General features: G+C 43.6%; 1 protein-coding gene across 1 annotated transcript; it reads right to left on the bottom strand.

Moving 5' to 3' along the window:
• Window positions 1–1,549: 1,549 nt before the first annotated feature.
• On the bottom strand, window positions 1,550–27,794 carry LOC112217653 (complement C1q-like protein 4). Its single transcript, XM_024378092.2, has 3 exons — window positions 27,250–27,794; window positions 24,820–26,615; window positions 1,550–1,917 (listed from the first exon to the last, which is right to left on the bottom strand). Exons 2-3 carry the CDS (start codon window positions 25,363–25,365, stop codon window positions 1,738–1,740), a joined length of 726 nt encoding a protein of 241 aa, XP_024233860.1. The 5' UTR covers window positions 25,366–26,615; window positions 27,250–27,794; the 3' UTR covers window positions 1,550–1,737.

Here is a 27,794-nt window from a genome sequence, read left to right as displayed (position 1 = left end):
AGCCGTATTGGAAATCCATCTCGGAGCGAAGAAGGGAGGCGGGAGGCCCCGCAGCCAAGCTCGAAGTGTTCGATTTACAGACTGCATTCTGAGACCATTTTACTCAATTCCACACTGGTGGTTGAAATGGTCAGCTCCTGTCAATGCAACACTAGATAGGGGAAGTCAATTAATTACTGTGTGTGTGTGTGTGTGTGTGTGTGTGTGTGTGTGTGTGTGTGTGTGTGTGTGTGTGTGTGTGTGTGTGTGTGTGTGTGTGTGTGTGTGTGTGTGTGTGTGCATTTCTGTGTGTGTGTGTGTGTGTGTGTGTGTGTGTGTGTGTGTGTGTGTGTGTGTGTGTGTGTGTGTGTGTGTGTGTGTGTGTGCATGTAATGCATGCGAGTCATGTATGCTTCCACATACCTGATCATATACACAGATGTGTGTACATCGGAAGTGAATATACACACTCCACTCCATACGTATGTATTTGGACAGTGAAGCTGCATTTTTTTATTTGGCTCTATACTCCAGCATTTTGGATTTGAGAACACATGTTTCATATGAGGCAACAGTACAGAATGTCATCTTTTATTTGAGGGTATTTTCATGCATAGGCTATCTCTTTTACCGTTAAGAAATTAAAACACTTTTTGTATCTAGTCCCTATTGGGCAATTTTCTCTCTCCAAAACACACACACACACACAAAAATGCAAATGCATACAACAAGTTTTTAGAGTCACAAGCTTGATGTAGTCATTGTGTGCAAGGATTATGGGACCAAATACTTATAGCGTTTGACTACTTTAATACAGAATAAGTGAATTTGTACAAATACTTATGACTTATTCAAATGGATAAATAAAGTGCTTTGATACATAAAGTGCTTTGATTTCTAAACGGTAAAACGGATATGTATGAAAATAACCCTAAAATAAAAGGTGACGTTCTGCACTGTCGCCTTACATGAAACATTCTATCTCAAATCTAAAATGCTGGATTTAACAAAAAATCCTTCACTGTCCACATACATTTGGAGGGGAGTGTATGTAACTTTAAGAATATACACAATATCAAGATTATATATTTTTTTGTCTTGACATAATTCTTGTTTATCACCACATACTTACATGCTAGTTGAATTTAAATATCTGATTCAGGGATATCATGAGAATTACACAACACAGTAATATTGCTTTAAAAAAAAAGAAAATGTAAAATATATACTTTCTTTAGACCTGCAGGCGAACCGGACCCCCTGCAGTACCTCCGCGGACCCATAGCCGTAGGAAGTAAGGGTGCTGCAGCACGACAAACGAATGGATGTTTATATTAAATGAACATTTCTATATACACACTTGCACATTAGACGCCTTCTAACTGCACTTGGTTTGGAATGTTATGTTTTGGCCACTATCCAAACTTTTATAGACATAAAAAACACAGAGCAAATATACATTTTCCTTTTCCCACTGCATCTGTTTCTTTAAATAATGTGTGTGTTTAGCAACAGAGAGAGAGAGAGAGAGAGAGAGAGAGAGAGAGAGAGAGAGAGAGAGAGAGAGAGAGAGAGAGAGAGAGAGAGAGAGAGAGAGAGAGAGAGAGAGAGAGAGAGAGAGAGAGAGAGAGAGAGAGAGGTTTAGAGTATCAGGTTGGATGAGAATCCTGAAGAAGGTGCTGTATATGTTTGCCTGGGAGATTGTTTGTTTGTGTGGTTGTATGTTTGTGTGTGTGTATGTGTAACGCATGAATGCCATCAGTCAGGGTAGATGAGGAAGCCAGAGAAGGTGCTGTATTTGTTGGTGTTTCCTCCGTGGACTTTGCCCCCATCGAGCTGCACACACACTTCGTCCCCCACGTCCAGGTGCAGGATGACACTGTTGGAGGCATAGTCATAGTTCAGATCAGCATCCTGGGCTATGGCACTGGCCCTCACCTGAGAGAGAGAGGAACAAAGAGAGAAAGAGAGAGAGAGAGATGGCGAGACAGAGAGGGACAAAGAGAGAGAAAGAGACAGAGAAGGGGGGTGGGGTGGGGTGGTAGGTTGGAGAAAGTGACTAAGTAGACAAGTGGATAAATAATACAGACATGGAAAGCACATAATCTAATTGCATGTATTTAATCAAAAGACAAGACCTAATTCATTTGGCTGTGATGTGTTTATACATCTACAGTACTATATAATGTAATATCTCAGCCTATGTCGCCCTTCAGTCCCCAAATGGATTTCCCCAGAGAACACTGCTTCTCCAGCTGCTCTCTCCTCATCTCACTATGTGTTCTCTCATAGCCCTAGAGCATCTGGTCCTCGTGGTGTTGGCACAGGGCTACTCATTTTTCCTAAATGTAGATTTTATCTTTTCCCCCTCTCTCATCTGTCCATCTCTTCACTTGAATTCCACGCTGTCACTGTCACTTGTCCACTCAAGCTTAGCATTGTTGTCATCTATCGCACACCAGGTGCCCTTGGAGAGTTCTTCAATGAGCGTGACACTTTGATAAGCTAATTTTCCGATGATGGCTCACCACTCATCGTACTGGGAAACTTCAACCTCCTGACTCCTGACTTCATCTAATTTCTTTCCACCTCTTTCTTTCCCCTCCTTGCCTCTTTTGACATCACACTTTCTCAGTCCCATCCCACTCGCAAGGCAGGCAATACGCTTGACCTCATCTTTAGTGGAGGCTGTTCGCCTACTGATCTCACTGCAACCCCCCCCCCTTCAAATCTCTGATCACTACTTTGTTTATTTTTCTCTCCTTCTCTCCTCCAACCTTACCCGCTCAGCTCCTACCCAGATGGTCATGTGCCATCACAATATTCTCTCTCTCTCCCACTACTCTCTTCTTATCTATCCTATTATCTCTTCCTGCTAAATCCCTCTCCCTCCTTTCTCCTAACTTTGCCTCATTGAACCTACTCTCCCTCCTTTGACTCTAACTGTTCCCTTTTCTGCCAGTAGGCTTGACCCTCCCATCCTGCTCTGTGAATGAGTGACTCACTGCATGCCCACAGAACAAGGCTGTGGCTGTTGGACAAAAATGGAGGAAAACTAAACACTGGCGGACCTATCATCCTTCCACTTCCTCCTCTCTACCTTCTTTTCTTCTGTATCCACTGCTAAAGCCACTTTCTATCACTCTAAATTTCAAGCCTCTGCTTCCAACCCTGGGAAACTCCTTTCCACCTTCTCCTCCTTCCTTAATCCTCCACCTCCTCCCCCTCCCTACTCCCTCTCTGACGACTTTGTCAACCACTTTGAAAAAAAGTCCACTCCTCACACAGAACTACCATGTGCCTTGACCTCTTTCTCCACTCATTCTCCAGTTGAAATCCTGTGACTATTGATTTCCAGTCACCCGACAACCTGCCCACTCAACCCCATCCTCTCTTCCCTTCTCTAGACTATCTATGGAGACTTCCCATTCCTCACTTTCCTCATCAACTCATCCCTGACCACTGGTTCCGTCCCCTCTGACTTCAAGATGGCCAGAGTCGCTCTCCTCCTCAAGAAACCAACATTCAACCACTCTGATGTCAAAACTACAGACCGGTATCCCTTCTTTTTTTTCTCCAAACACTTGAGCGTGCGTCTCTGACCAACTCTCTCGTTATCTCTCTCAGAATGATCTTCCTGACCCTAACCAGTCAGGCTTCAAGACGGGTCACTCAACTGAGACTGCTCTCTTCTGTGTCACGAAGGCTCTCCGCTCTGCCAAAGCTGACTCGCTCTCCTCTCTTCTCATCCTCCTAGATCTATCCACTGCCTTTGACACTGTGAACAATCAGATCCTCTTCTCCACCCTGTCAGGGCTGGGCGTCTCAGGCTCTGCACACTCCTGGATGGCATCCTACCTGGCAGGGTGCTCTGCTGGTGTCCCCCAGGGCTCGGTTCTAGGCCCTTTCTTCTTTTCTCTATGCACCAAGTCACTCAGGTCCGGCATATCCTCTGATGGTCTTTCCTATCATTCCTATGTAGATGACACTCAACTACTTTTCTCATTCTCCCTTCTGACACACAGGTGGCGACATGCATCTCTGTGTGTCTGGCAGATATCTTAGCTTGAATGTCAGCCCACCACTCCAAGCTCAACCTCGACAAGACAGAGCTGCTCTTCCTCTCGGGGAAGTCCTGCCTGCTCAAAGACCTCTCCATCACTGTCGACAACTCCACGGTGTCACCCTCCCAGAGTACAAAGAACCTTGGCATGATCGTGGACAACACCATGTCATTCTCTGCAAACTTCAAAGCAGTGACTCACTCCTGCAGGTTTATGCTCTACAATATCCGTTGAGTACATTCTTCACATAGGAAGCAGCGCAGGTCCTAATCCAGACATTTGTCATCTCCCGTATGGACTACTGCAACTCTTTGTTGTCTGGGCTCCCCACTTGTGCCATCAAACACCTGCAACTTATACAGAATGTAGCAGCCCGTCTGGTGTTCAACCTTCCCAAGTTCTCTCATGTCACCCCACTCCTCCACACACTCCACTGGCTTCCAGTTGAAGCTCACATCCACTACCAGACCATGGTGCTTGCCTACTGAGCAGCAAGGGGAACTGCCCATCCCCAACTTCAGGCTATGCTCAAACCCTACATCCCAACCCAAGCACCCCGTTGTGCTATTTCTGGTGTCTTGGCTGTCCCATCCCTACAGGAGGTCAGCTCCTGCTCAGTCCAGTCAAAGCTCTTCTCTGTCCTGGCACCCCAATGGTGGAACCATAGAGATCCTATTAAATAACTAGAGGGGGTATGTCATCCCACATGAAAAAATACTATTGTGTATACTATGGTAGGAATACTGTAGTGTTTTTGCATACTTTACTGTAGTATTTACAGTTTACTATAGTATAAATACTGTAGTAAAAAAGAGTAGTACATACTATAGTAATTACTGTAGTGTTTTTGCAGACTAGTATTTACTGAAGTGGTTTGCGGACTGTAGTATGGTATACTGTAGAATTTACTGTTGAGTTTGTGCAAAGTGTAGTATACTGTAGTATTTACTGTAGTGTTTTTTGGGGGACACTACTGTAGTATTTACTAAAGTGTTTGTGTATTATTATCTTTGACAATGAAGTGGGGGCTTTCTCCTTGAGGATACCTACTGGAGAAATACTAAAATATCACATTTTCCATAACCTGTAGGTAGGTAACCTGTAGGGAACAAAATATATTGTCTATACTTGGGTTTAGGTTTCTCACTTACGGGTGGCACAAATTGGAATATGCGGGAGGGGAACGCACAGTGTATATGCAAATTAAATACTGTAGTATTTACTATAGTTGAAATGTTTTGGGGTTCTTGTGGACAATTCTGTAGTATTTACTACAGTGTTTTTTTGTGTTGCTAATACTGTAGTGTTTAGTATAGTATACTACAAAATTCTATACAAAGTACTACACATGATTGAGGTTTACTACAGTGTGTCATATAGTATCCTACAGTATACTACAGTTTACTACATAATTATATAGTAAGTACTGTAATATTCTATAGTAAACTCAAATCAAATCAAATCACATTTTATTTGTCACATGCGCCGAATACAGCAGGTGTAGACCTTACAGTGAAATGCTTACTTACAAGCCCTGAACCAACAATGTAGTTTTAAGAAAATACTAGTTGTGCAACGGATCACAAAACAGTTTGGAGTCACGGATTGGATCATTTTTCGGATCAGCAAAAAAAAAAGAAGGGAGACAAATTAAACGTTGCTTTCCATTTATTACCTAAAGAACACTTAAAGCAAGGAACTTTTCAATGTTTAAATAACATTTTTAGATAAAATATTCAATACGCGATTGTTAAATTAATGTGCAATATGAGGCATGACACCTACTTCCTTTGAACAATAGTGAATGTAAAAATAGCTTGTGTCTTCATCATCAATACAAAGTTTTTTTAAAAGAAAGAATCAAAGCAGACCTGAGCTTATAACTTATTTTTCAAAAAGATGATGTCTACATTGTCTGGGGAGAGGGGAGACCTCTTTACAGTCACTATGTCCCCTGCCATGGGGGACACCCTCTCACTAGGAACTGAAGTGCCAGGCACAGCCAGGTAGCATCTTGCCAGCATATCAATGTGAGGGTATTTACACTCATTGCGTTCCACCATGTTAGTGGATCACCATCCACTGGAATGTCGCTTGCTGCCTTGTAGGATGCCACCTCCTCTTTGATGGTGTTGGCAAACGTCTAATCAAAAATGATGATTCTAATAGCAATAGCATAGACTTAGATTAGACTGTAGTATATTTATTATTTAAGTAATTCACTTTAATTTATTTGTTTACCTCTTCAGTGGTGAGTTGTGAGATCACTGTATGTCCTCCGGTGTAGGGCAGGGTCTAGGTGGGACTTGAACCTTGGATCCAGTGCAGTAGATCTATGAAGGTAGTCCTGTACACCAGGGGGGTATCTGGGGTTCAGGTCCTGTCTAAAGGCAGCCTTGACATCTTTAGTTGTTACGCCTGTCGTCGGAACGCATGGACCAAAGCGCAGCGTGGTAAGTGTTCATGATTTTTATTTATCAAATCACTCGAACAAAATAACAACGTGAAAGACGAACAGTTCTGTAAGGCAAATAAACTATACAGAAAACAACTACCCACAAAACACAGGTGGGAAAAAGGCTGCCTAAGTACGATAGACAGCTGCCTCTGATTGGGAACCACACTCAACCAAAAACGAAGAAATAGAAAACATAAAAATAAAGAAACTAGAATGCCCATCCTAGTCATACCCTGGCCTGACCAAAATAGAGAATAAAAATCTCTCTATGCCCCCCCAAAGGTGCGGACTCCGGCCACAAAACCTGACTCTAAAGGGGAGGGTCCGGGAGGGCATCTCTTCACGGCGGCGGCTCCGGTGCGGGATGTAGACCCCCCTCCGCCCGCAGATCCCTTCGCTTTGGTGGCGGTCCTAGTGCATGGACCTTCCCTGGAGAAACCGGGCCTTAGATCATCATCGCCGGAGGAACCTGACCACCGATCATCGCCGGAGGCTCCAGACTGGGGACCGTCGCTGCAGGCTCCGGACTGGGGACCATCGCAGCAGGCTCCGGACTGGGGACCGTCGCTGGAGGCTCCAGATTGCGGATCAGCGCTGGAGGCTTCGTGCCATGGATCCTCACTGCAGGCTCCGGGCCATGGATCATCACCAGAGGCTCCGTGCCATGGATCATCACTGGAGGCTTCGTGCCATGGATCATCACTGGAGGCTCTGTGCCATGGATCATCACTGGAGGCTTCGTGCCATGGATCATCACTGGAGGCTTCGTGCCACGGATCATCACTGGAGGCTTCGTGCCATGGATCATCACTGGAGGCTTCGTGTCAAGGATCATCACTGGAGGCTCCGTGCCATGGATCATCACTGGATGCTTCATGCCACGGATCATCACTGGAGGCTTCGTGCCATGGGTCATCACTGGAGGCTCCGTGCCATGGATCATCACTGGAGGCTCTGTGCCATGGATCATCACTGGAGGCACCGTGCCATGGATCATCACTTTAGGCTCCGTGCCATGGATCATCACTGGAGGCTTCGTGCCATGGATCATCACTGGAGGCTTCGTGCCATGGATCATCACGTGGAGCCGGAACAGGTCTCACCGGACTGAGGAGACGTACTGGTAGCCTTGTGAGTGGAGCTGCCTGCTCCTCCTCAGGCAGAAACCTGAGAAAAATCCAACCAGGAAGTGGGAAATCTGAGGTTTGTAGTTCTTCAAGTGATTGCCTATCCAATATCCAATGTAAATGGGGTCAGATTGCACTTCCTAAGGCTTCCAGTAGATGTCAAGAGTCTTTAGAAAGTTGTTTCAGGCTTCTATTGTGAAAGGGGAGCGAATAAGAGCTGTTTCAACAAGTGGTCAGCCTGAAAGCCATTAGTTGTGTCTCGCACGTGGCCCTGAGCGAGTGGTCGTTCTCTTTCCTTTCTATTGACAACGGAATTGTCCGGTTGGAATATTATTGAAGATTTATGATAAAAACATCCTAAAGATTGATTATAGACATTGTTTGACATGTTTCTACGAACTTTAATGGAACTTTTTTGACTTTTCGTCTGGACTTAGTGCCCGCTCTTTGTGCATTGGGATTAGTGAACTAAACGCGCAAACAAAAAGGAGGTATTTGAACATAGAGATGGACTTTATCGAACAAAACTAACATTTTTTTGTGGAACTGGGATTCCTGGGAGTGCATTCCGATGAAGATCATCAAAGGTAAGTGAATGTTTATAAAGCTATTTCTGACTTTTGTTGACTCCACAACTTGGCGGGTATCTGTATAGCTTGTTTTGGTGGCTGAGCGCTGTACTCAGATTATCGCATGGTGTGCTTTTGCCGTAAAGCTTTTTATAAATCTGACACAGCGGTTGCATTAAGGAGAAGTTTATCTTTAATCCTATGTATAAAACTTGTATCTTTCATCAATGTTTATGATGAGTATTTCTGTAAATTGATGTGGCTCTCTGCAAATTCACCGGATGTTTTGGAGGCAAAACATTACTGAACATAAAGCGCCAATGTAAACTGAGATTTTGGGATATAAATATGAACTTTATCATGTGTAACATGTGTAACATGAAATCCTCTGAGTGCCATCTGATGAAGATCATCAAAGGTTAGTGATTCATTTTATCTCTATTTCTGCTTTTTGTGACTCCTCTCTTTGGCTGGAAAATGGCTGTAGGTTTTTTTGTGACTAGGCGCTGACCTAACATAATCGCATGGTATGCTTTCGCCGTAAAGCCTTTTTGAAATCAGACACTGTGGCTGGATTAACAAGAAGTTTATCTTTAAAATGGTGTGTAATACTTGTATGTTTGAGGAATTTTAATTATGAGATTTCTGTTGTTTGAATTTGGCGCCCTGCAACGCTATCCCAGAGAGGTTTTAAGCATATGAGCGGGTGGTGTAGTGAGCAGTCACAGTCACGTAGCTTTCCGTTACCCTGGAGGTCCACTCCTCTGTGGTGTAGTGAGCAGTCACAGTCACGTAGCTTTCTGTTACCCTGGAGGTCCACTCCTCTGTGGTGTAGTGAGCAGTCACAGTCACGTAGCTCTCTGTTACCCTGGAGGTCCACCCATATGTGGTGAGGGAAACAGAGGATGCCTTGGATAATTCGGTGACAATTTTGATATTTTCCTGTCCATTAAGATCTGGCATGATTTCCATACTGAAGTGGGTGTGTGAGGGGATTTCGTAGCGTGGCTCAAGTACTTTCACCATAATTTTAAACCCTTTGTTTTCCACAACAGAGTATGGCCTCATATCTGCAGTGATAAACATCCCAATAGATTTGGTGATGGCTTTAGTCCGGTCTGATTCTACAGCAAAGGGCTTAAATGGTGCGGTGAGAAGTTGTCTCTTGGCTGTGTTGGCTCCCTTCACTGACACACCAGGGTGATGACGCTGTAAATGTGTGGCCACGCTCCATGTATTTCCATGATCATACGGCTTTCTTGTGGCACATTGCCTACACACCGTAATGGTGTTGTCCACCACCCTTCTTCCATCATCATATTTGACAGGGAAGCCAACATGCTCCTATACATGAGACTTAAATGAAGCGGGAGGCTTTTCCAGTTCTTCAGCTCCTCCGCCAGCCATGTCTGTCACTGCTCTTATTTCTTCTTTGCTTTTTGCAACGTGAGCATCCGTGAGTGATTCGTTGGGATTCAACATGCCTCGTTCACGTGAACAGTACACACAACTGCTTTTAAAAAACAATCAAATCAACCTTCAGGCTTCAGAGTAAAACACAGCATACATCTGTCTTGTCTTTATCTTCTCACTGCAACTCTGCATCGATATTTAGGGAATTATTACTTTAAAAAGTAACAGCAGCAGTAAAACTGTATTTCACACTATGATGGTTAAACTTTGCAAATGATCTGCGGTTCACATGCGTGCCGAACCCGTGGGGGGTGATCCTCACAGATCAACTAAGGTCCGTTACACCACTATAAAATAGCTAAAAAAGTAAGAAATAAAAGTAATAAATAATGAAAGAGCAGCGGTAAAATAACAATAGCGAGGCGATATACAGGGGGTACCGGTACAGAGTCAATGTGGAGGCTATATACAGGGGGTACCGGTACAGAGTCAATGTGGAGGCTATATACAGGGGGTACCTGTACAGAGTCAATGTGGAGGCGATATACAGGGGTACCGGTACAGAGTCAATGTGGAGGCTATATACAGGGGTACCGGTACAGAGTCAATGTGGAGGCTATATACAGGGGTACCGGTACAGAGTCAATGTGGAGGCTATATACAGGGGTACCTGTACAGAGTCAATGTGGAGGCGATATACAGGGGGTACCGGTACAGAGTCAGTGTGGAGGCTATATACAGGGGGTACCGGTACAGAGTCAATGTGGAGGCTATATACAGGGGTACCGGTACAGAGTCAGTGTGGAGGCTATATACAGGGGGTACCGGTACAGAGTCAATGTGGAGGCTATATACAGGGGGTACCGGTACAGAGTCAATGTGGAGGCGATATACAGGGGGTACCGGTACAGAGTCAATGTGGAGGCTATATACAGGGGGTACCGGTACAGAGTCAATGTGGAGGCTATATACAGGGGTACCGGTACAGAGTCAATGTGGAGGCTATATACAGGGGTACCAGTACAGAGTCAATGTGGAGGCTATATACAGGGGGTACCGGTACAGAGTCAATGTGGAGGCTATATACAGGGGGTACCGGTACAGAGTCAATGTGGAGGCTATATACAGGGGTACCAGTACAGAGTCAATGTGGAGGCTATATACAGGGGTACCGGTACAGAGCCAATGTCGAGGCTATATACAGGGGGTACCGGTACAGAGTCAATGTGGAGGCTATATACAAGGGGTACCGGTACAGAGTCAATGTGGAGGCGATATACAAGGGGTACCGGTACAGAGCCAATGTGGAGGCTTTATACAGGGGGTATCGATACAGAGTCAATATGGAGGCTATATACAGGGGTACCGGTACGGAGTCAATGTGGAGCCTATATACAGGGGGTACCGGTTCAGAGTCAATGTGGAGGCTATATAGAGGGGTACCGGTACAGAGTCAATGTGGAGGCTATGTACAGGGGTACCAGTACAGAGTCAATGTGGAGGCTATATACAGGGGTACCGGTACCGAGTCAATGTGGAGGCGATATACAGGGGGTACCGGTACAGAGTCAATGTGGAGGCTATATACAGGGGTACCGGTACAGAGTCCATGTGGAGGCTATATACAGGGGGTACCGGTACAGAGTCAGTGTGGAGGCTATATACAGGGGCACCGGTACAGAGTCAATGTGGAGGCTATATACAGGGGGTACCGGTACAGAGTCAATGTGGAGGCTATATACAGGGGGTACCAGTACAGAGTCCATGTGGAGGCTATATACAGGGGGTACCGGTACAGAGTCAGTGTGGAGGCTATATACAGGGGGTACCGGTACAGAGTCAATGTGGAGGCTATATACAGGGGGTACCGGTACAGAGTCCGTGTGGAGGCTATATACAGGGGGTACCGGTACAGAGTCCGTGTGGAGGTTATATACAGGGGTACCGCTACAGAGTCAACGTGGAGGCTATATACATGGGGTACCGGTACAGAGTCAATGTGGAGGCTATATACAGGGGGTACCGGTACAGAGTCAATGTGGAGGCTATATACAGGGGGTACCGGTACAGAGTCCGTGTGGAGGCTATATACAGGGGGTACCGGTACAGAGTCAATGTGGAGGCTATATACAGGGGTACCGGTACAGAGTCCGTGTGGAGGCTATATACAGGGGGTACCGGTACAGAGTCCGTGTGGAGGCTATATACAGGGGGTACCGGTACAGAGTCCGTGTGGAGGCTATATACAGGGGGTACCGGTACAGAGTCCGTGTGGAGGCTATATACAGGGGGTACCGGTACAGAGTCAATGTGGAGGCTATATACAGGGGGTACCGGTACAGAGTCAATGTGGAGGCTATATACAGGGGGTACCGGTACAGAGTCAATGTGGAGGCTATATACAGGGGGTACCGGTACAGAGTCAGTGTGGAGGCTATATACAGGGGGTACCGGCACAGAGTCCGTGTGCAGGGGCACTGTGGTATTTGTTATGTGGGATGAACCTTCAAAGTTCCAGAATGGGGCATTTTACTTATGTAATAAAATAAAGGTAAGGCATGCAATATATCAGAGACGGTGTGATAGAATTATTATATTGTCATAGAATTATAAATACAGTTTATATACGTGTCTGTGTAAATAGCCTCTAAAATATATATAAACAGAATGTATAAATGTTTTTCTTGGAAAATGTCAGTACTTGTTGCATTTACAACTTGTCTAAGTCCTATCATCAACTGAATTCAGTCAGTGTATGGCTGTGGATTCACTGCATTGTTTGATTGGAATGCTGGCATATTGGCGGTTAATTTGAAATATCCTCTTAAACTGTCTGGCTAGTTAGGTAACAAATACACAGTGCAGATAAATACTTCAAATTCATTAATACAGTACTGGCAAACCATGTTTGACCAACTCACCTATCAAAAGGGCTGAACTTTATCCCATTACAAGAAGGTTCATGTCCATTCTAGTATTCTAATTCCTTATTCTATGTTTGGAACCAGCTTCCTCGTGATGCTAGGATAGCTGAGTACCTGCCCCTCTTCCAAAACCATCTGAAACCCTACATCTTCAAAGAGTATCTTAAATAAGACATCTCAGTCTTATCCCATCCCACACCCATTTCCTTGCACGCATCTTCTCCTACGAGCACTGACTTTGCTGATAATTTCCTTATTGAGGAAAAATGTACTTACTATGACTGTGATATGTGGTTGTCTCACCTAGAGCGATGAATGCACAAACTGTAAGTCACTCTGGATAAGAGTGTCTGCTAAATGACTTTAATGTAAACATGGAGACTCTTGCACTCCCACTCCCCCTTGTAACCCTTCCTGTTGTCCCTGCTCCCTCATGCACCACCCCACCACAGACAACCTTGCCCACTGGCCCGGACCCATCTCTCCCACTGAGCAACCACTCTAATTCTCCTCTCTGTGGTACATTAGCCTCATGTCTGTAATGTAATCATGGCCTGAGGTTGAGCCTTGGTCGTCATGGTCATCTAAATGTTCATTACTGGGATGAGAAGGACACAGGGGAATATGAGTGGATTATGGCTCATCCCTATGTGTTAATTTACAACTACCCCTCCAAGACTATCTCCCCAACACACATACACATACTGTAAATCATAAATATTCACTACTAATGGCCCAAAAGAAGGAATATGGGTATTTCCCCTCTGTCTCTATTTCTTATTTTTACCTCTCTCTTCTTCTAAGCTTCCCTTCTCCAATCTTCCCTCTATCCATCTTTTATCTCTCCATCCCTCTCTCTCTCTCCTCACATTTCTCATCTCATTCTCTTTTCTCTCTCTGAGCCGTGTAATGTTTTTTCCTCCTTCCCTCTGGGGTCTTTGTATAATGTCATCGGTACAGAGGCCTTCCTGTCCAATGTATTGCTCTAAATAGAAGAGCTGTGTATTGACCTTTGACCCAGAGCCTTCATTGAGAACACAACCTCACACTATCGATTTATCGGGATGTCCAGCACCTATTGCAGTGGAAGAATGATAGAGAGCGCCTCCTAGATGGTTTAGTTGGGGTCAGGGTAGACATGCTTCAACAGAGCATCAATCTCAATGTTCCTCATAGTCATCATATAGAAATCAGCTTAACGTGATTAGAACATGGTTTTAACTGATCTTTGCTTTCCTATTTAATAATGAAGTATTTTACAAACTCTCACCGGTCATGCATTTATATGTATGCCTCAAACAATTATACAAGTATATTCCATTTATATTCATTATACATGGTAAAACATAGACACTGCTCATGGTATACACATTTTGTGTACACAAATGGCCTATAATGAGTTGCACTACATCTTAAGTTGTGCCATTTCTTAATTGTCTGTTTGTAGCCCTAATTACTAAAGCTGCATATAATGAATAGTAACATCACCAGATAAATAGCCAACTGCTCAAGCATGGGATCCATTTAATCGTGGAAAAATTAAACACACTAGCGCATCTATATTAATTAATGCAAACCTGATACCCTCACTTCATCCTTGTCTCTCTCCCAGGACCTAGGCCTGGCTGAGGATATGTTCCATCATCTCAACCTGTCACCTAGTCCCTGTCCCCTATGATCGAATTAAACTAACCATTTCTCCACAACCTGGTTGGCAATAACATTTTTTTTTGCACATATCATCAATTTAACTGATTAGGCTACTCACTAAATTTTCCCATATTCTTAAAGGCCAGAATATCTCTTTCCATGTACAGCTTGTTGCATGGGCCTTTTTTCTTCTTCCCAAAGACTCACATGAATCGATCCGTTCCCTTTGTTGTTTTTAATTCAACTCACATCACTCTATTAATTGTTCTGTCTCTCCCTCTCCGCCTAACACCCCCTCCATCATCCTCCCTCCGTCCGCACCCCCTCACTATCTCTTCATTCTGGACCCATCTATCCATCTTTTTTTTGTCCTTTCCCCAGAATGAGATGCAGGTCACGCTTGCGGATTCTTCCCCTGCCATGGCAGTGTTGGCGGGAGCGGCGGCTAAGCGTGTCCCTGTCCGGTCTAAATTGGATTGATTAACGGCGCGCTGCTGTGCCAGGTCTCCCGGGACCCCCTCCAACAACCCCCCCTCCTCCCCCCCTCCTCCAGAGGCTACAGGGCTCGGTAATTGGTAGTCGAACAGCCATGGCAGCTCCCTCCTTAATGGCTCCCACTCCTCAATAACTCCATACAATCACAATAAATGGGGCCACAGAATAGGCTACTGCGGTCAGATGGTCTCCTGAAACAGTGGCGGGAGGTCAGAATAAAAATCCATGCCTGGCTACACACACTGTTGTCTATAAAAGCTGCTGGACTAGTAGTATTTTCTTTAGTAGTCTATTTTTTTTATGTATCTCAGGTAGACTGGAGACACATAAAGGAATTGCATCTTTTAAAGATCTTTTGCCATCTTCTATAGATTTCCTGTTCTCTGAGAGAAATGAATGACTCCCGTGAGGAGGATCTGTGATGTGGTTTTGTGTAAAACAAAATTGAGAACGGAGAGGCTGAATTGCTGTCAATCCCAACATCTGTCTACATGGTTGAGTGGCATTAATCCCCTGACACTCTCTGAGTTGTGTTTTGAGGGGCGGGCAAGGAGGAGAACCTTTCCAGGAGAACCTTTTTCCATAGATGTATAGCTAGGCGTCTTATGTTAATCTACACTGGGTTGTTGTGGTTTAGGGTTAAGGTTAGTATTATAGTTTGGTATGGGCCTTGCCACATCCTTCTGTCATTCTCTCTTGGTAGCACTTGGTCATTCCTGGTTCACAGGTGGGACATTTGTGTAGAACTGTGGTAGCAATACAACTACGAACCAAAGCTAGTTAGTAGGGATGTCATGATTGTTGGTCATATTGGTATCATACGATATATAGTCTAATAAGTATCAGGCGATATCATTAATAGTATCAGACAATATATCAGTATCGGCCGATAATGGCAACAACAAAAAATAACAACATATAAAGGGTTTCTGAGAATCTTTTTCATAAGAAATATGAAATAGTAAAACATCTTATCGAGCAATTGGCCAGCTTTTACTTAACGTATGACACTGCCCAGTTTTGAATTCAAGGTCAAATGGCATGAGCGTTGTCTATTTGGATATCCCAAAGCTACCAATATGCTACCTTCAACCTCCTTCAAACTGCATGCAGAGACATCAAAATGGTATACATGAGTTGGTCTGACTCCCAAGTCCAACATACCAAAGTATCCCTTTAAAGGGTCATAACAAGGGCTGTGACAGTGCTGGTGTGTACCCCTCCTCCCTGCAATGACCCTTTAAACATGGCATTCAGCTAATTATATTTGCTAGCGATAAGGAGGCCTGGTTATTTATGACTTCTGGCACAGAGCCATAGGAGACATTACTTCACCAAGGCTCAGACAGCAGAAAATATATTCAGTCGCTGACATTTAATGTGTAATGTTTATGATTAATGTATAGTTGCATTATACTTCCTAATATAACCTAGTGGCTCAACAGCAATTCTGCCCAACAATGAAGCGTCATGGTGTAACATTTAAAAACCATGTTGGTGAAACCAATGTATGAAAATGAGAATACATGTACTGATGAAGTCAAATATATTTCAACTTTACACTGCAATGGAGCGGAATGTTCTGTTTTTTCCTTTCAAAACTGGTTAAAATGACTACTTTTACCCTGTAGGCACCTGCGACTTACCACAGGTGAGATACACAACACATTCAATTAGAATTATTCCCTCCAACCAATTTTGTATTTTGAATAATTTAGTCCTGGCCATTTCTTTGATGTAAAAAAAAAAATCTAAATTTCAGTTTATATTTTATTTCTTGGTCCTGTGCAGTTCTAAATCAAACAAATATTTGTGTGAACACGAAAGTTTTTCAATTTCAACTTATTTTAGAAGAAATAGTGAATCATGCAAAGGTGCATTTGTATGTAGGGTCTTATTTATGATGTTACCCTCAACTCTAAAGTAAGTGCATGGTCAAACAGCAACGAGAAAATAATAATTTGTATAAATAAATACAGCATACCAATTACAGAGCATATTGTAAATACTACCACCATAAATGTTACCGTACCAGAATTTACACATAGGGAACAGGCAGAGCAGTCTGATTAGAGAACCAGAGCAGTGAATCTCAGTTTGGGCTCTCACCCAGTAACTATCAAAATGAAACCTTGTTTTCTCTAAGAGGGGAGGAGGGGGAGCAGTGGGAGTGTGAAAGAGAGAAAGGCAAATCGGGATTATTGTCAACTGCAGTGGAGATTGATATCGACAAGGGAGTGAATTCCTGTCTGTTGGCCAAATGCCGTGCCGACTTGAGCTGCTACTGGGGAGAGCGAGGGCCCGCGGGACGACAGGGAGGATAACACTGCCTCCACTTTTCATTATTGGGGCACCATTAAATAGGAGAGGGAGAGAGATAGAGAGAGATGGACAAAGGGAAGGAGCTAAAGACACAGAGAGGAGAGAGGGAGGTGGAGACAGAGAGTCCGTGGAGAGCAGAAGGCAGAGAAGGAGAGCCGGGAGAGTACAGGGGAAAAGGGAATGGGGTAAAGAGAAAAGAGAGGAGAGGGATGGTGAAAACGAGGGTAAGTGAGAGAGATTTAGAACGAGACCACAGGAGGGAGCAGCTGCGTGCCACTTTAACAGTCCAAGCACAAGACGGGTGAGGGGAGCCAAACTGGAGGGGGGCTGGAGTATGTGGAGGGAGGGAGCCCATTGGGTAACAAACTGATCAAGCGAGCCGATTTCAGGGGGGCAAGAATGAGACTGGGGAGGTGGGGGTCTGAGTAGTCTCTGTTATTTTGGTGTTTTTCAGTGGTGCCCTGCTCCTCTGGTAATAAAACTGACAGGATTCATTCACCGTGATGTACAGACCTCTCAGAGCGGAGCGAGAAGATTGAGAGGGGTCTCTTAAACTCACCTGTGGGACCACTATGGGCAGAGAGGCAGGGGTCGAGGAGGGGGAGAACTGATGGAAATATCCAGTTTATGCAATGCTATGGCGCTCTGTCTGTCTGTCTGTCTGTCTCTCTCTCTCTCTCTCCCTCTCTCTGGTCAGCGTTAAGGTGTGCTCTGTTACCATTAGGGTGGTGGTTGTGGAAGCCCTTTAGCAACCATGTGGGTCTGACCCCTAATTGGCATGCTAAATGCTAATATATTGCCATGACACTCTGGACCTAAGGGGAAGACGTTGATTAGAAAGTCCCTAATTGGCTCTGGGCTGGGATGTACCAATGGTGGAGACTGTTCAATTGGATATAAAGGGGTTTCAGCTACAGACGACTCTACCTGCAGAGCATCAACTATAAAGCAGCAATAGATTGAGCAATGACATTAAGTTAAGTGACAGTCAGTCACAGGTAATTTGCTACCCTCTATTGACAATTTGGACATGATGAATATTGGGATCCTTGCGATATTTACCAATACAAACACGTATGCTGGCAGGTAGATGCACAAGTATGCACACAGGAAGGCAGACACAAGCATGCATGCACACAAATAGGCATGCGCACACACAGGCACACGCACATACATTTTCTTGGACCTTGCTAACCAGTGTTTTCTCCTACATATCATCTGATTACAATGCTATCTATGTGTGTGTACATAGCCCATCTGTAAATAGCCCATCCAACTACCTCATCCCACATACTGTTATTTATTTTGCTCCTTTCTATCACTCCCGTGTTTAATTGCTTTATTGTAGTTATTTTCCCACTATGGCCTATTTATTGCCTTACCTCCCTAATCCTACCTCATTTGCACACACTGTATATAGACCTTTTCTATTGTATTATTGACTGTATGTTTGTTTATTCCATGTGTAACTCTGTGTTGTTTTTTGGGTCGCACTGCTTTGCTTTATCTTGGCCAGGTCGCAGTTGTAAATGAGAACTAGTTCTCAACTAGCCTACCTGGTTAAATAAAGGTGAAATAAAATCAAATAAATAAAAGTGTGGTTGGGTCTTGCAAACATCACGTTCAGCCAATCCAAAGACATCTCACACCACTGCCATTTTCATAAAGGGATCAAGCTGTCATGATGGGGAGATATTCTTCATTGGCTACCTTTAGTTCCCTCATTATATAATACCATGAGTCATGGGTTAATGCCATACTTTTAGCCTTCACTCTCTATTCTGGCAAATGTTATGCTTCCAACGTCATATACACGTTCATGATCTCCATGGGCTAAATGCTCTATATCCTCCCGTACCAAGAAAATGGTCTTTATCAAACCCATCCTGACATTTGAACACTCCTCAATGAGAAAACCCAACCTTTGGGATGAACTATTGAAGTGTGAGGCAAAATGAGAAGGAAAACAAAGACAAGACAAAAGACCGGAAAAGGAAGAGAAGGGAGGCCTATTAGTCTGCACTGTATAAAGGCCAGTGATGATTAGAGAAATGCATGGACATATGTGTGTGTGTGTGTGTGTGTGTGTGTGTGTGTGTGTGTGTGTGTGTGTGTGTGTGTGTGTGTGTGTGTGTGTGTGTGTGTGTGTGTGTGTGTGTGTGTGTGCGTGCGTGCGTGCGTGCGTGCGTGTGCGTGCGTGCGTGCGTGCGTGCGTGCGTGTGCGAGCATACAAGTGTGAGTGAGTGCGTGAGGGAGACACACAGTAAAACTGCATTTGTGGTGTACGGACTCATGAATCCACCTGTGCGGCTCAGTTGGTAGCGCATGGTGCTTGCAATGCAAGGGTCGTTGGTTCAAATCCCAAGTGGGACAAGTGCAAAAACACATACCTTTTTTCATAAGTCAAATGAATGACAAGAACCATTGCATGGAAAATGTGCCCTAACATAAAACGCAGCGATGTCATTTCCAAGGAAGTGTTCTGAATATACACTTATACCAAAGCTTTGCTGTTGCAGTTTCAAACCACGTGTATGTTCTACAAACTCCGGATGACAAGTAAGGAAACATCAAAACAAATGTAGTCATTAAGTCCTGTGTAGCAGACAGTATCTGGAAGGCTGTACTAAACTAACACCTCCACTGAAACCGATGGTAATTAGTAGCCGCTAATCCTGACAGCAGATACGTCAGGCCCACTAAATGAGATCTAGCGCTTCACACAGTTGTCCAAAAATTAGCTACTAGCATCATTAATTAATGAGCTAATTAAGTTGATGTTGGACCGGATCCCTTCTGAAGGGAACATGACTATGTTTTGGATCAGAATGGTATAACTACATTGATATGTATAGCCTAAAGTTTAACTGAATGGAAAAATACTCCCTCTAGTTCTCCAGTAGCCTATGTCCTCTGTGAGGTGTGTAAAGGGCTGAGCCGTGCGAAGTGGGAAGCGGGCCGCGGTTCCAATGTTATGTTGGGCTTAATTAGTGCTCAGTCTGTCTCCAGGTCTCTTTCTCCAATAGGTCAAATCAAACCAAATGCCACAGTCCTGTAATGGGGACACAGTGTCACAGGAGGCACAATGCTACTGAGCAGTCATGTTGGGTCTAAATGGTTTAGCAGCAGCTCTTTAAACACTGTACTGGACTCATCATAAACTATTATATAGAAGAAATATGGGGCCAACATGGGACAGGCCAGGCCTAGACACTCCCAAAATGACCAATCCATGCATTCCATACCGGCTATAAATATTAATGATAATCCCACTCCCAGCTCATCATCGCAAAGGGCAAAATCTATATTGGTTGTAAATTATAGATCCATGGGAAAGGTCACTTACTTTAACAAAAATCTGTTGGTGGCTCAAGCAACATGGAGAGAGGAGATCTGACAGCTCACTAGGGTATGCAGGCTTGTCAGTTGTGAGCTGTGATCAGACATAATATAACTTCCTTCCATAGATGTCTAATAGGTACACTGGACACACTGGACACACTGGACAATATGTCAAGAAGCACACGTGAAGGATTCATCATCCATCTAGCAATATCAGATTTTCAGAGATTTACGACTGTCAAGGTCTTTAATCATTTGAATTTCTTCCACCTTTCTGACTTTACACTGGCCCTCTCTTTCATGCCATCACTCCTCCTCTTTTCATCTCATCCCTCCTCATCTGTCTTCTTTATGTTGATCTGATCCAATGCTCTCATGTTGGCCTCGCTGTAGCAGTGTGTCTCTCATCCCGTATGTCAGCTCTCCTTTGTTTATCCATCCATCGTTCTCTCCTCCCTTGATCTCTCTGTCTCCCCACTTGTCTGCAGCCTGCCTCCCGTTTACCTACCCCCAGTTGTGTCGTAATCCCACCTCCCTTTGATTTACCATGGATAAACCGTATCTCTGTGTCAACGCCACAGCTGGGGGTGGCGTTGACACCTAGATCTGCCCTTTGAGTTATAGTCAATGTAAATCACACGTACATCCTTTTTTTGCCCTGCACATGCTTCCCCTTAGTGACATCATAACATTCAGTTTCACTGCTCTGCAGATGACACACAGCTTTATTTACCAATCAGACCAAGTGGCCAAGCTAGCGTGGCTATCCTCCACAAGTGTCTTGCTGGCATCAAATGTTGGATGTCTGACAATTTTCTCCAGCTCAATGATAAGAAATCGGAGGTTGTTTTATTTGGCACCCACCTTGCTAGAACCTAGATTGTAAATAACCTTGGTCATTTGTCCACCAAAGTAAAGTCTACGGACAGAAACCTTCTTTGACCCTGACTAAACCTCGAACTGCATGTAAAGAATGTTGTCCAGTCCTGCTTTTATCATCCAAGAAATAAAGCTAAAGTCAAGTATTTTATTTGAGTCACTGATCTGGAGAAAGTTATATAGGCTTTTATTTCCTCACGCCTAAATTACTGTCACTCTTTGTATACGTCTCAGTCAGAAATCACTCCCTCGTCTACAGGTAGTTTAAAACTCTGCAGCTGAGCTTTTACTGGGCATCAGGAAATGTACCCATATCAGACCTATTGTAGCTTCTCTACACTGGCTACCAGTCACTGTTAGAATAGATTTAAAATGTTTAAGGCTTGGCTTGGTTTAGCCCCATCGTCTATCTCAGATATTTTATCTCCCTATGAGCAAGGACGCAGCCTGAGATCCTCTGGCAGGGCACTTTTGATCATTCCAAAGTCTAGTTTGAAAACGAAAGACCAGGCATTTTCCATTAGGGCCCCTAGACTTTGGTCTGTCAGAGATGCTTTTAATGTATGATTTTAATTAGCCATCTTTTTTCATTCTCTATCCTCTGGTCTGTTGCTTTAGTACTTTTCTTTTATTATTTTATGATATGAAGCACTTTTATGTGTATTGAAAAGCGCTATACAAATAAAGTTATCATTATTATTATTACATAATTATTACATACAACTACAGTTTGACTAGGAAACTCAGAAGGACAGGTACAACAACTTAAATGGAACATCACAATGGACACATCACAATTTTAAATTTCTGACACAATCCAAACAGTATGCCTACACAATGCAACTACCAAACATTGACATTGATATTGGTACTCCTTGCTGTAACTTTGATGTTCATCCGTTGGTCTCTAGCTTTGGCTATACGATGTTCTCCCAGGGTTGTGTTTTCTAATTGACCCCATCGGTTAGCTCCCCTACGAGAGCACTTGTCTATTCACTGCAAAGTGGGACCATGAAGTGAAGTGGGCCTCTGAAGGGGGGATGGGCACTGAATTAGGTTAAATAATTCAGTTGATGGAAAAAATAATTAATGGGCAAGCCAATAGACAAGCCAGAAGAGACCAGGGGGGGGGACACTTGTGTGTGTGGTGTGTGTGTGAGGTGTGTGTGTGAGAAGGGACACACAGGTGGATGGGAGAGGTTCTAATCTAAAGGCCATGAATGATTTAACAGCGGGCCAGGACAGGAATGACAATTTCAGTGACGGCACACGACAAACCAGGTCTGCCAATTATGCCTGGCATTTTCCTGTCTTCTTTACTGTGTACTTTATACACCCACTGTCAAATTGATGACTGGGGAGGCAGTGCGGAATCTACCTCTTAATAGACCTGCTCCAATAAATACCCCGTGTTACGGGTGTATTGGGGAAGCTGGGAGAAGTGCCAAGGTGGTACAGGATCCCAGGAGAAAACATCATAGACATTTTTATTTACAAAACTTGTGAAATGAATGGTAACTAATAAAATGTTTAAATACTGTACGTGCCTGACCTGAACTCATCCATTCCACCACCAATTGGGTAGGTAACATTAATACTGAACACAAATATAAATGCAACATGCAACAATTTCAAAGATTTTACTGAGATACAGTTCATATGAGGAAATCAGTCAATTAAAATAAATAAATTAGGCCCTAATCTATGGATTTTACATAACTGGGCAAAGGCGTAGGCCCACCCACTTGGGAGCCAGGTCAACCCACTGGGGAGTCAGGCCCAGCCAATAAGAATCCGTTTTTCCCCACAAAGGGGCTTTATTACAGACAGAAATACTCCTCAACACCCCATCAGACAATCCCACAGGTGAAGAAGCCGGATGTGGAGGTCCTGGGCTGGCGTGGTCACATGTGGTCTGCGGTTGTGAGTCAGGTTGGACGTACTGCCAAATTCTCTAGAACTTGTATACATTCAACCCAGTGAAAACTGTCTGATGAAGACAGGTTAGATCCCTTACACTTAGATCTGGTTGTTTGTACTAGTTGACAAGGTGTAAGAAATCTTGAGACTAAAGGTAAGAAATCTTCAACTCTAGCATTTCCATGGAAGACAGTTTTACAGAGATTTTATGACGGATAGTTCAAGTTGTCCATGCCTACCAATCTTTCATGAAAAAGCAGTAGCTATCAGGGTCGTGGTCGACTCAGTAACACACCGCTGCCTGACTATACAGCCTGTAAATGATGTGTGAAGAAACCAAACCCCAGTGTTTCATCCAAACACTCAGGCTGATTTGGCTTGGCTGGTAACAATGAGTCTAATTTTATTCCTCTCTGGTAAAGCCCTCTGTGTCGTTCTTCTGTTCCACACCACACATGTCAAAATCGAACCTCATCGAGTCAGGGTTTAATCCCTCAAGCTTGTCATGCATCTCCAGATGGGCAACTTTCAAGCCTTTTTTGGGGATTTTTTTTTTGCTTGTTTATTTATTGATGTTAAAGCCGAAGATCCTCAGAGGACAGTAGCCAGCTGTTGCGTTTTGGCGGCACTCCACAGAGATGTGGAGGATCGTTATCCTCTTGATCGCTTAGCTGTCACGGCATTCTCTCTCTTTCTCTCCTGCTGCCCAAATCAGGAGGTGGAACCTGACAAAGCGTAAAACTTGTTTATCTTCCATTAAGTGAGGGCTTACTTGTTCTTATTCAAATGCTGAATGAGTTATTTTATTCTCATAATAATCTCTACTTCAACATTCCTTCTTTCCCATTTTTATGTTTAATCTTGATTGCTTTGCTAAGTCATCCTTCAAACATCTTACCAACAATAGAATAATCGGCGCACCTCATTTGGACTAGCAATAGCTAAATAGTTACTGTTGAGGGTTTAGAACGTTTAGGCCTAGCATACTTTGAAGTTGATTGGGATATGTAAGAGTTCCACTGTTCTTACCTGTGCCTTCATGTTTGAACAATAATACTCTCTGCGTGTACCTGTGTAAAATGCAGGTCCTCTGGTTAAACTTCCTACCAGAATAGTTTTTTTTAGGTATTTAGATATTTAATTAGGAAAACAAGTTGATAAATCTCTAAATCTTGCCTATAATCAGACCTTTCCTTTAATAATATAATAATAATGACACTTTTATCCAAAGTGACTGACAGTCATGAGCGAATACATTTGACATATGGGTAGCCCCAGCGGGAATCGAACCCACAACTCTTTGGCATTCGTTACAAGCACCATGCTTTACCGACAGAGACTGATGACACATATGCATACAACTCTAACAATATACCCATTATAACCCTTTCTATTTTTCAGAGAGGCCTATGACAAGGAGAAACACACATTAGAGAATAATAGAAGAAGAAGTGATTCAAGAAGGCATAGGCAGATCGGGGGTTCTCATACTATTATAGAACTTTTGAACTGTTTTAGTGTAAGAACAATTGAGTGCTCATCTGTCTAGAATTCTTTTTTTTCTTCCATTTTGAATGGAAACTGTAGTGACATTTATTGAGAAACTGACACGGGTACGAGCAACCATTTCCCCCAAATACACACGCACACACAACAATACACTCCTCTCTGACTCACCTGTCCATTCTTCTTCAGGTCGGCCCACATGCTGGTGCCGTCTCCGCCCCTCATCAGGACATGGTAGGTGAAGAAGTAGATGCCAGGCAGGGGGCAGGTGAACTTGCCAGTACTGGGTTCATAGTAGTTCCCTACATTGGTCACCACATCGTCAAACCTCAACACTTCACTCCCTTCATGCTGTTTACGGAGGCCTGCATAGAAGGCAATCTTGGGGCTGTAGAAGGAGGGGACGTAGCCCCCTGGGCCAGGGCCGGCGGGCCCAGGGGGACCTGGCTTGCCTGGTTCTCCAGGGGGGCCTCTGGGACCTGGGGGGCCAGGGGGTCCAGGGCTCCCACGAAACCCAGATTTGCCCCTTCTCCCTGTGAAGTCTGGGGGTTGGGGGGAGACAGCAGTCAGCTCGTGGCTTCCCTGTGGGGGGGTGAAAGAGTCGCACACCATCTTGCAGCTGCCGAGCATCTCATAATGGGTGCTCCCGCCCCCAGACGCGCCCCCTTTGGTGGTGTGAACCAATAAGGGGATGGCAACCAGCAGCACCAGCACCATGGCCACGCCCACTCCTGCCCCGATGACACGTTTCCTGCGGCTGAGCCGGGTGGCGGCCAGCGTAAGGAAGTCCTCCTCCCCCTTGGCCGGAACGGTGGTGCCGGCCAGAATGAACTCTGGGATAACCGGGACTAAGGGGAAAGATGGTGAGAGAGAGGCGCTGAGGGGGAAAGGGGAGGAGGCAGAGAGGTTCTACACCGCGAGTAGGTGGTGAGGTAGTTAGGTCAAATAAAGGGAAAGAAGGGGTAAATGAGGGAGAGTGAAAGGGTAAGAGGGTTATGAGGAGAGACTGGAAATACAGGAGATTTCAATGTAAAGAAATGAATGAGATGCTATAGGACATTGAAGGAACAACAAAGCTCAGGAGATGTTGAAGTCAAATATCAGGAGGAGAAACATGTTTTTCTATTCCATTAAATAAAAATAACAAAAATGACTAGGTTTAATCTTTGGATTTCTCAACACCTTTTTCTTCACATCTATTTTTGAAGATTGAACTTTTTGTCCGCAAAGCAATATTTATTCACGTTTTTCATCCCTATTTTCAGTAAAGATCTCACTGATATCAAAAGTTGTATGTTATTATCTTTGGAGGACTAGAGGTGAAACCAGCCAGTTGAGTGTGGAAAACCTTCTCCGTGTTGCATACATGGGTTGAAACGGACTAAGTCACACATCCAGTTCTTTGGAAGGATAAATACAAGGGTTTTTCCTGGGATAGAATATAGTAGATTGTAGATGGTTCTAGAGGGTTCTTTAAAAATATAAATATTTTTCAGACAAAATGTCAGCAGAATCCCCTGTTGAAATGTCCTTATATTTCTCAGTTGGAGAGCTGTCAGGTGGGGTCTGCTGCTCCAGTATTCCCACTGGAGTCCATCTCACCCAAGGCATTCAGTGAAGGACACTCACTTGTCTGGTCCAAGGATCAGTGGAAGGGAATGAAAAAAAAATGTTTAAATCGCTGGTCTTTTTTCCTTCCTCTTTCCTTGTGCTTCTCTTTCTCTATGTATTTTAAATTTGCTTAATCCTGGGTGTGTTTTCCTCATGGGTAGACTAACACATTCCCCTCTCAGATATATATATATTTTTTTTTAAGTCAGTATTTGTCAAAACACAGTGTTGAGAAAATGTTCTGTTCCTCATGAAAACTTGTTCCTCTGTTTTTTTGTGGCGCGCTGAGTCGTAGCAGAGAATATCTCAGGTTCCACTGTTTGCTTCCGAATCAGACATCTTGTGCCAGGAGCATTCTATTGGGGGAAGGAAATATATTTTGAGATTGACCTGACTAAATTAATACAGTATTTTTTCACTATGGGCTACGGTTATGCCATAGTTATCTATGATCAGATACAATGAAGGGTAGATAATATCTAACCATTATCACAAATCAACTCACTAACACAATTACTGCAAAGCAGTAAAGTGTTTCAATTATCCTATTGGGACTGAGCTACATTTGATGTAAAAATAATAAAAAAAATGCAAGAAGTGTAAAGTACATGATTTAAAACCATATTCCTAAATGGTTACATTTGTGCAAGATTGAACATTTACTTTGTGGATAAACGTGAGACTATTTGTTCTTTGGAATAATAATAGTAATAATCAAATAAATAATAATAGCCAGGCCTAATAATAATTTTAAACCAAAAAGGTGCTTTGCATAATAAACTGGATTCGTAAATTCTTTGGACATGGGATAGTCAATGAATTATCAGTAACGTAACTTTATTCAAGCATTCAAACACATTTCGATATTTCATGTGACCATTTACATGTATTATGTTCCTAAAATTCAAAGATCTATGAGCGATAGAGAGGGTAATTTAAAACAAATCTGTAAAACGTTTGTAAAAAATATATACATAAATCGTTGCTCACCTTTTCCTCCTCGCTGCTCAATAGAAGTGTCGATAATCTGCGATACGACGTGGTATGGTGATTTTCTCAGCCAAGTGCAGTCAGACTTTCAACGTGGTCGAGAAATCTGTGAGGACAGCTCATCCTCACCTTCGCCTTGGTGAGATGCCAAGCTATAGAGTAGTCCGACGAACTCGAAAACTAACAGCAAGTCCACTTTCCGTTTTTTTCTAATTTGACCAAAATTGTTGTCGTAAACCAAAACTATTCACTCTGATTAAAGGCTAGCCTGCTACAATGAGCCGTCGTGCGCCAATCGTTATTTGTTTTCAGTCAGTGCGTAACAGATCACCCGGCCATCAACACCCGAGGCAAATAGACAGTGACTTAACTAATAGACAGTGACTTAACTAATTAACTTTTCACGTCCTTTTTATGGTCTAAAATATTCTAACGATACATTTTGTAGATTTTAATCTTGAAATCTACTGGTAAACGTCTTTGCCGAAATGCAACAGTTCTCTCACTTGTTAGATTTCCTCTTTTCTCTGACAGTCTTGCGCTCC

This window comes from Oncorhynchus tshawytscha, linkage group LG02 (assembly GCF_018296145.1).
Source record: "Oncorhynchus tshawytscha isolate Ot180627B linkage group LG02, Otsh_v2.0, whole genome shotgun sequence".
Classification (NCBI taxonomy): Eukaryota; Metazoa; Chordata; class Actinopteri; order Salmoniformes; family Salmonidae; genus Oncorhynchus; species Oncorhynchus tshawytscha.
This window is presented reverse-complemented; position numbering and strand designations above follow the sequence as displayed.

Excerpts from the sequence above, each read along its gene's own strand:
- LOC112217653 (XM_024378092.2), bottom strand. The coding sequence starts at position 25,365 with ATGGTGCTGGTGCTGCTGGTTGCCATCCCCTTATTGGTTCACACCACC. Across the intron at positions 1,918-24,819 it reads ACCTGAAGAAGAATGGACAG|GTGAGGGCCAGTGCCATAGC; the intron begins GTGAGTCAGAGA and ends TCTCTCTCTCAG.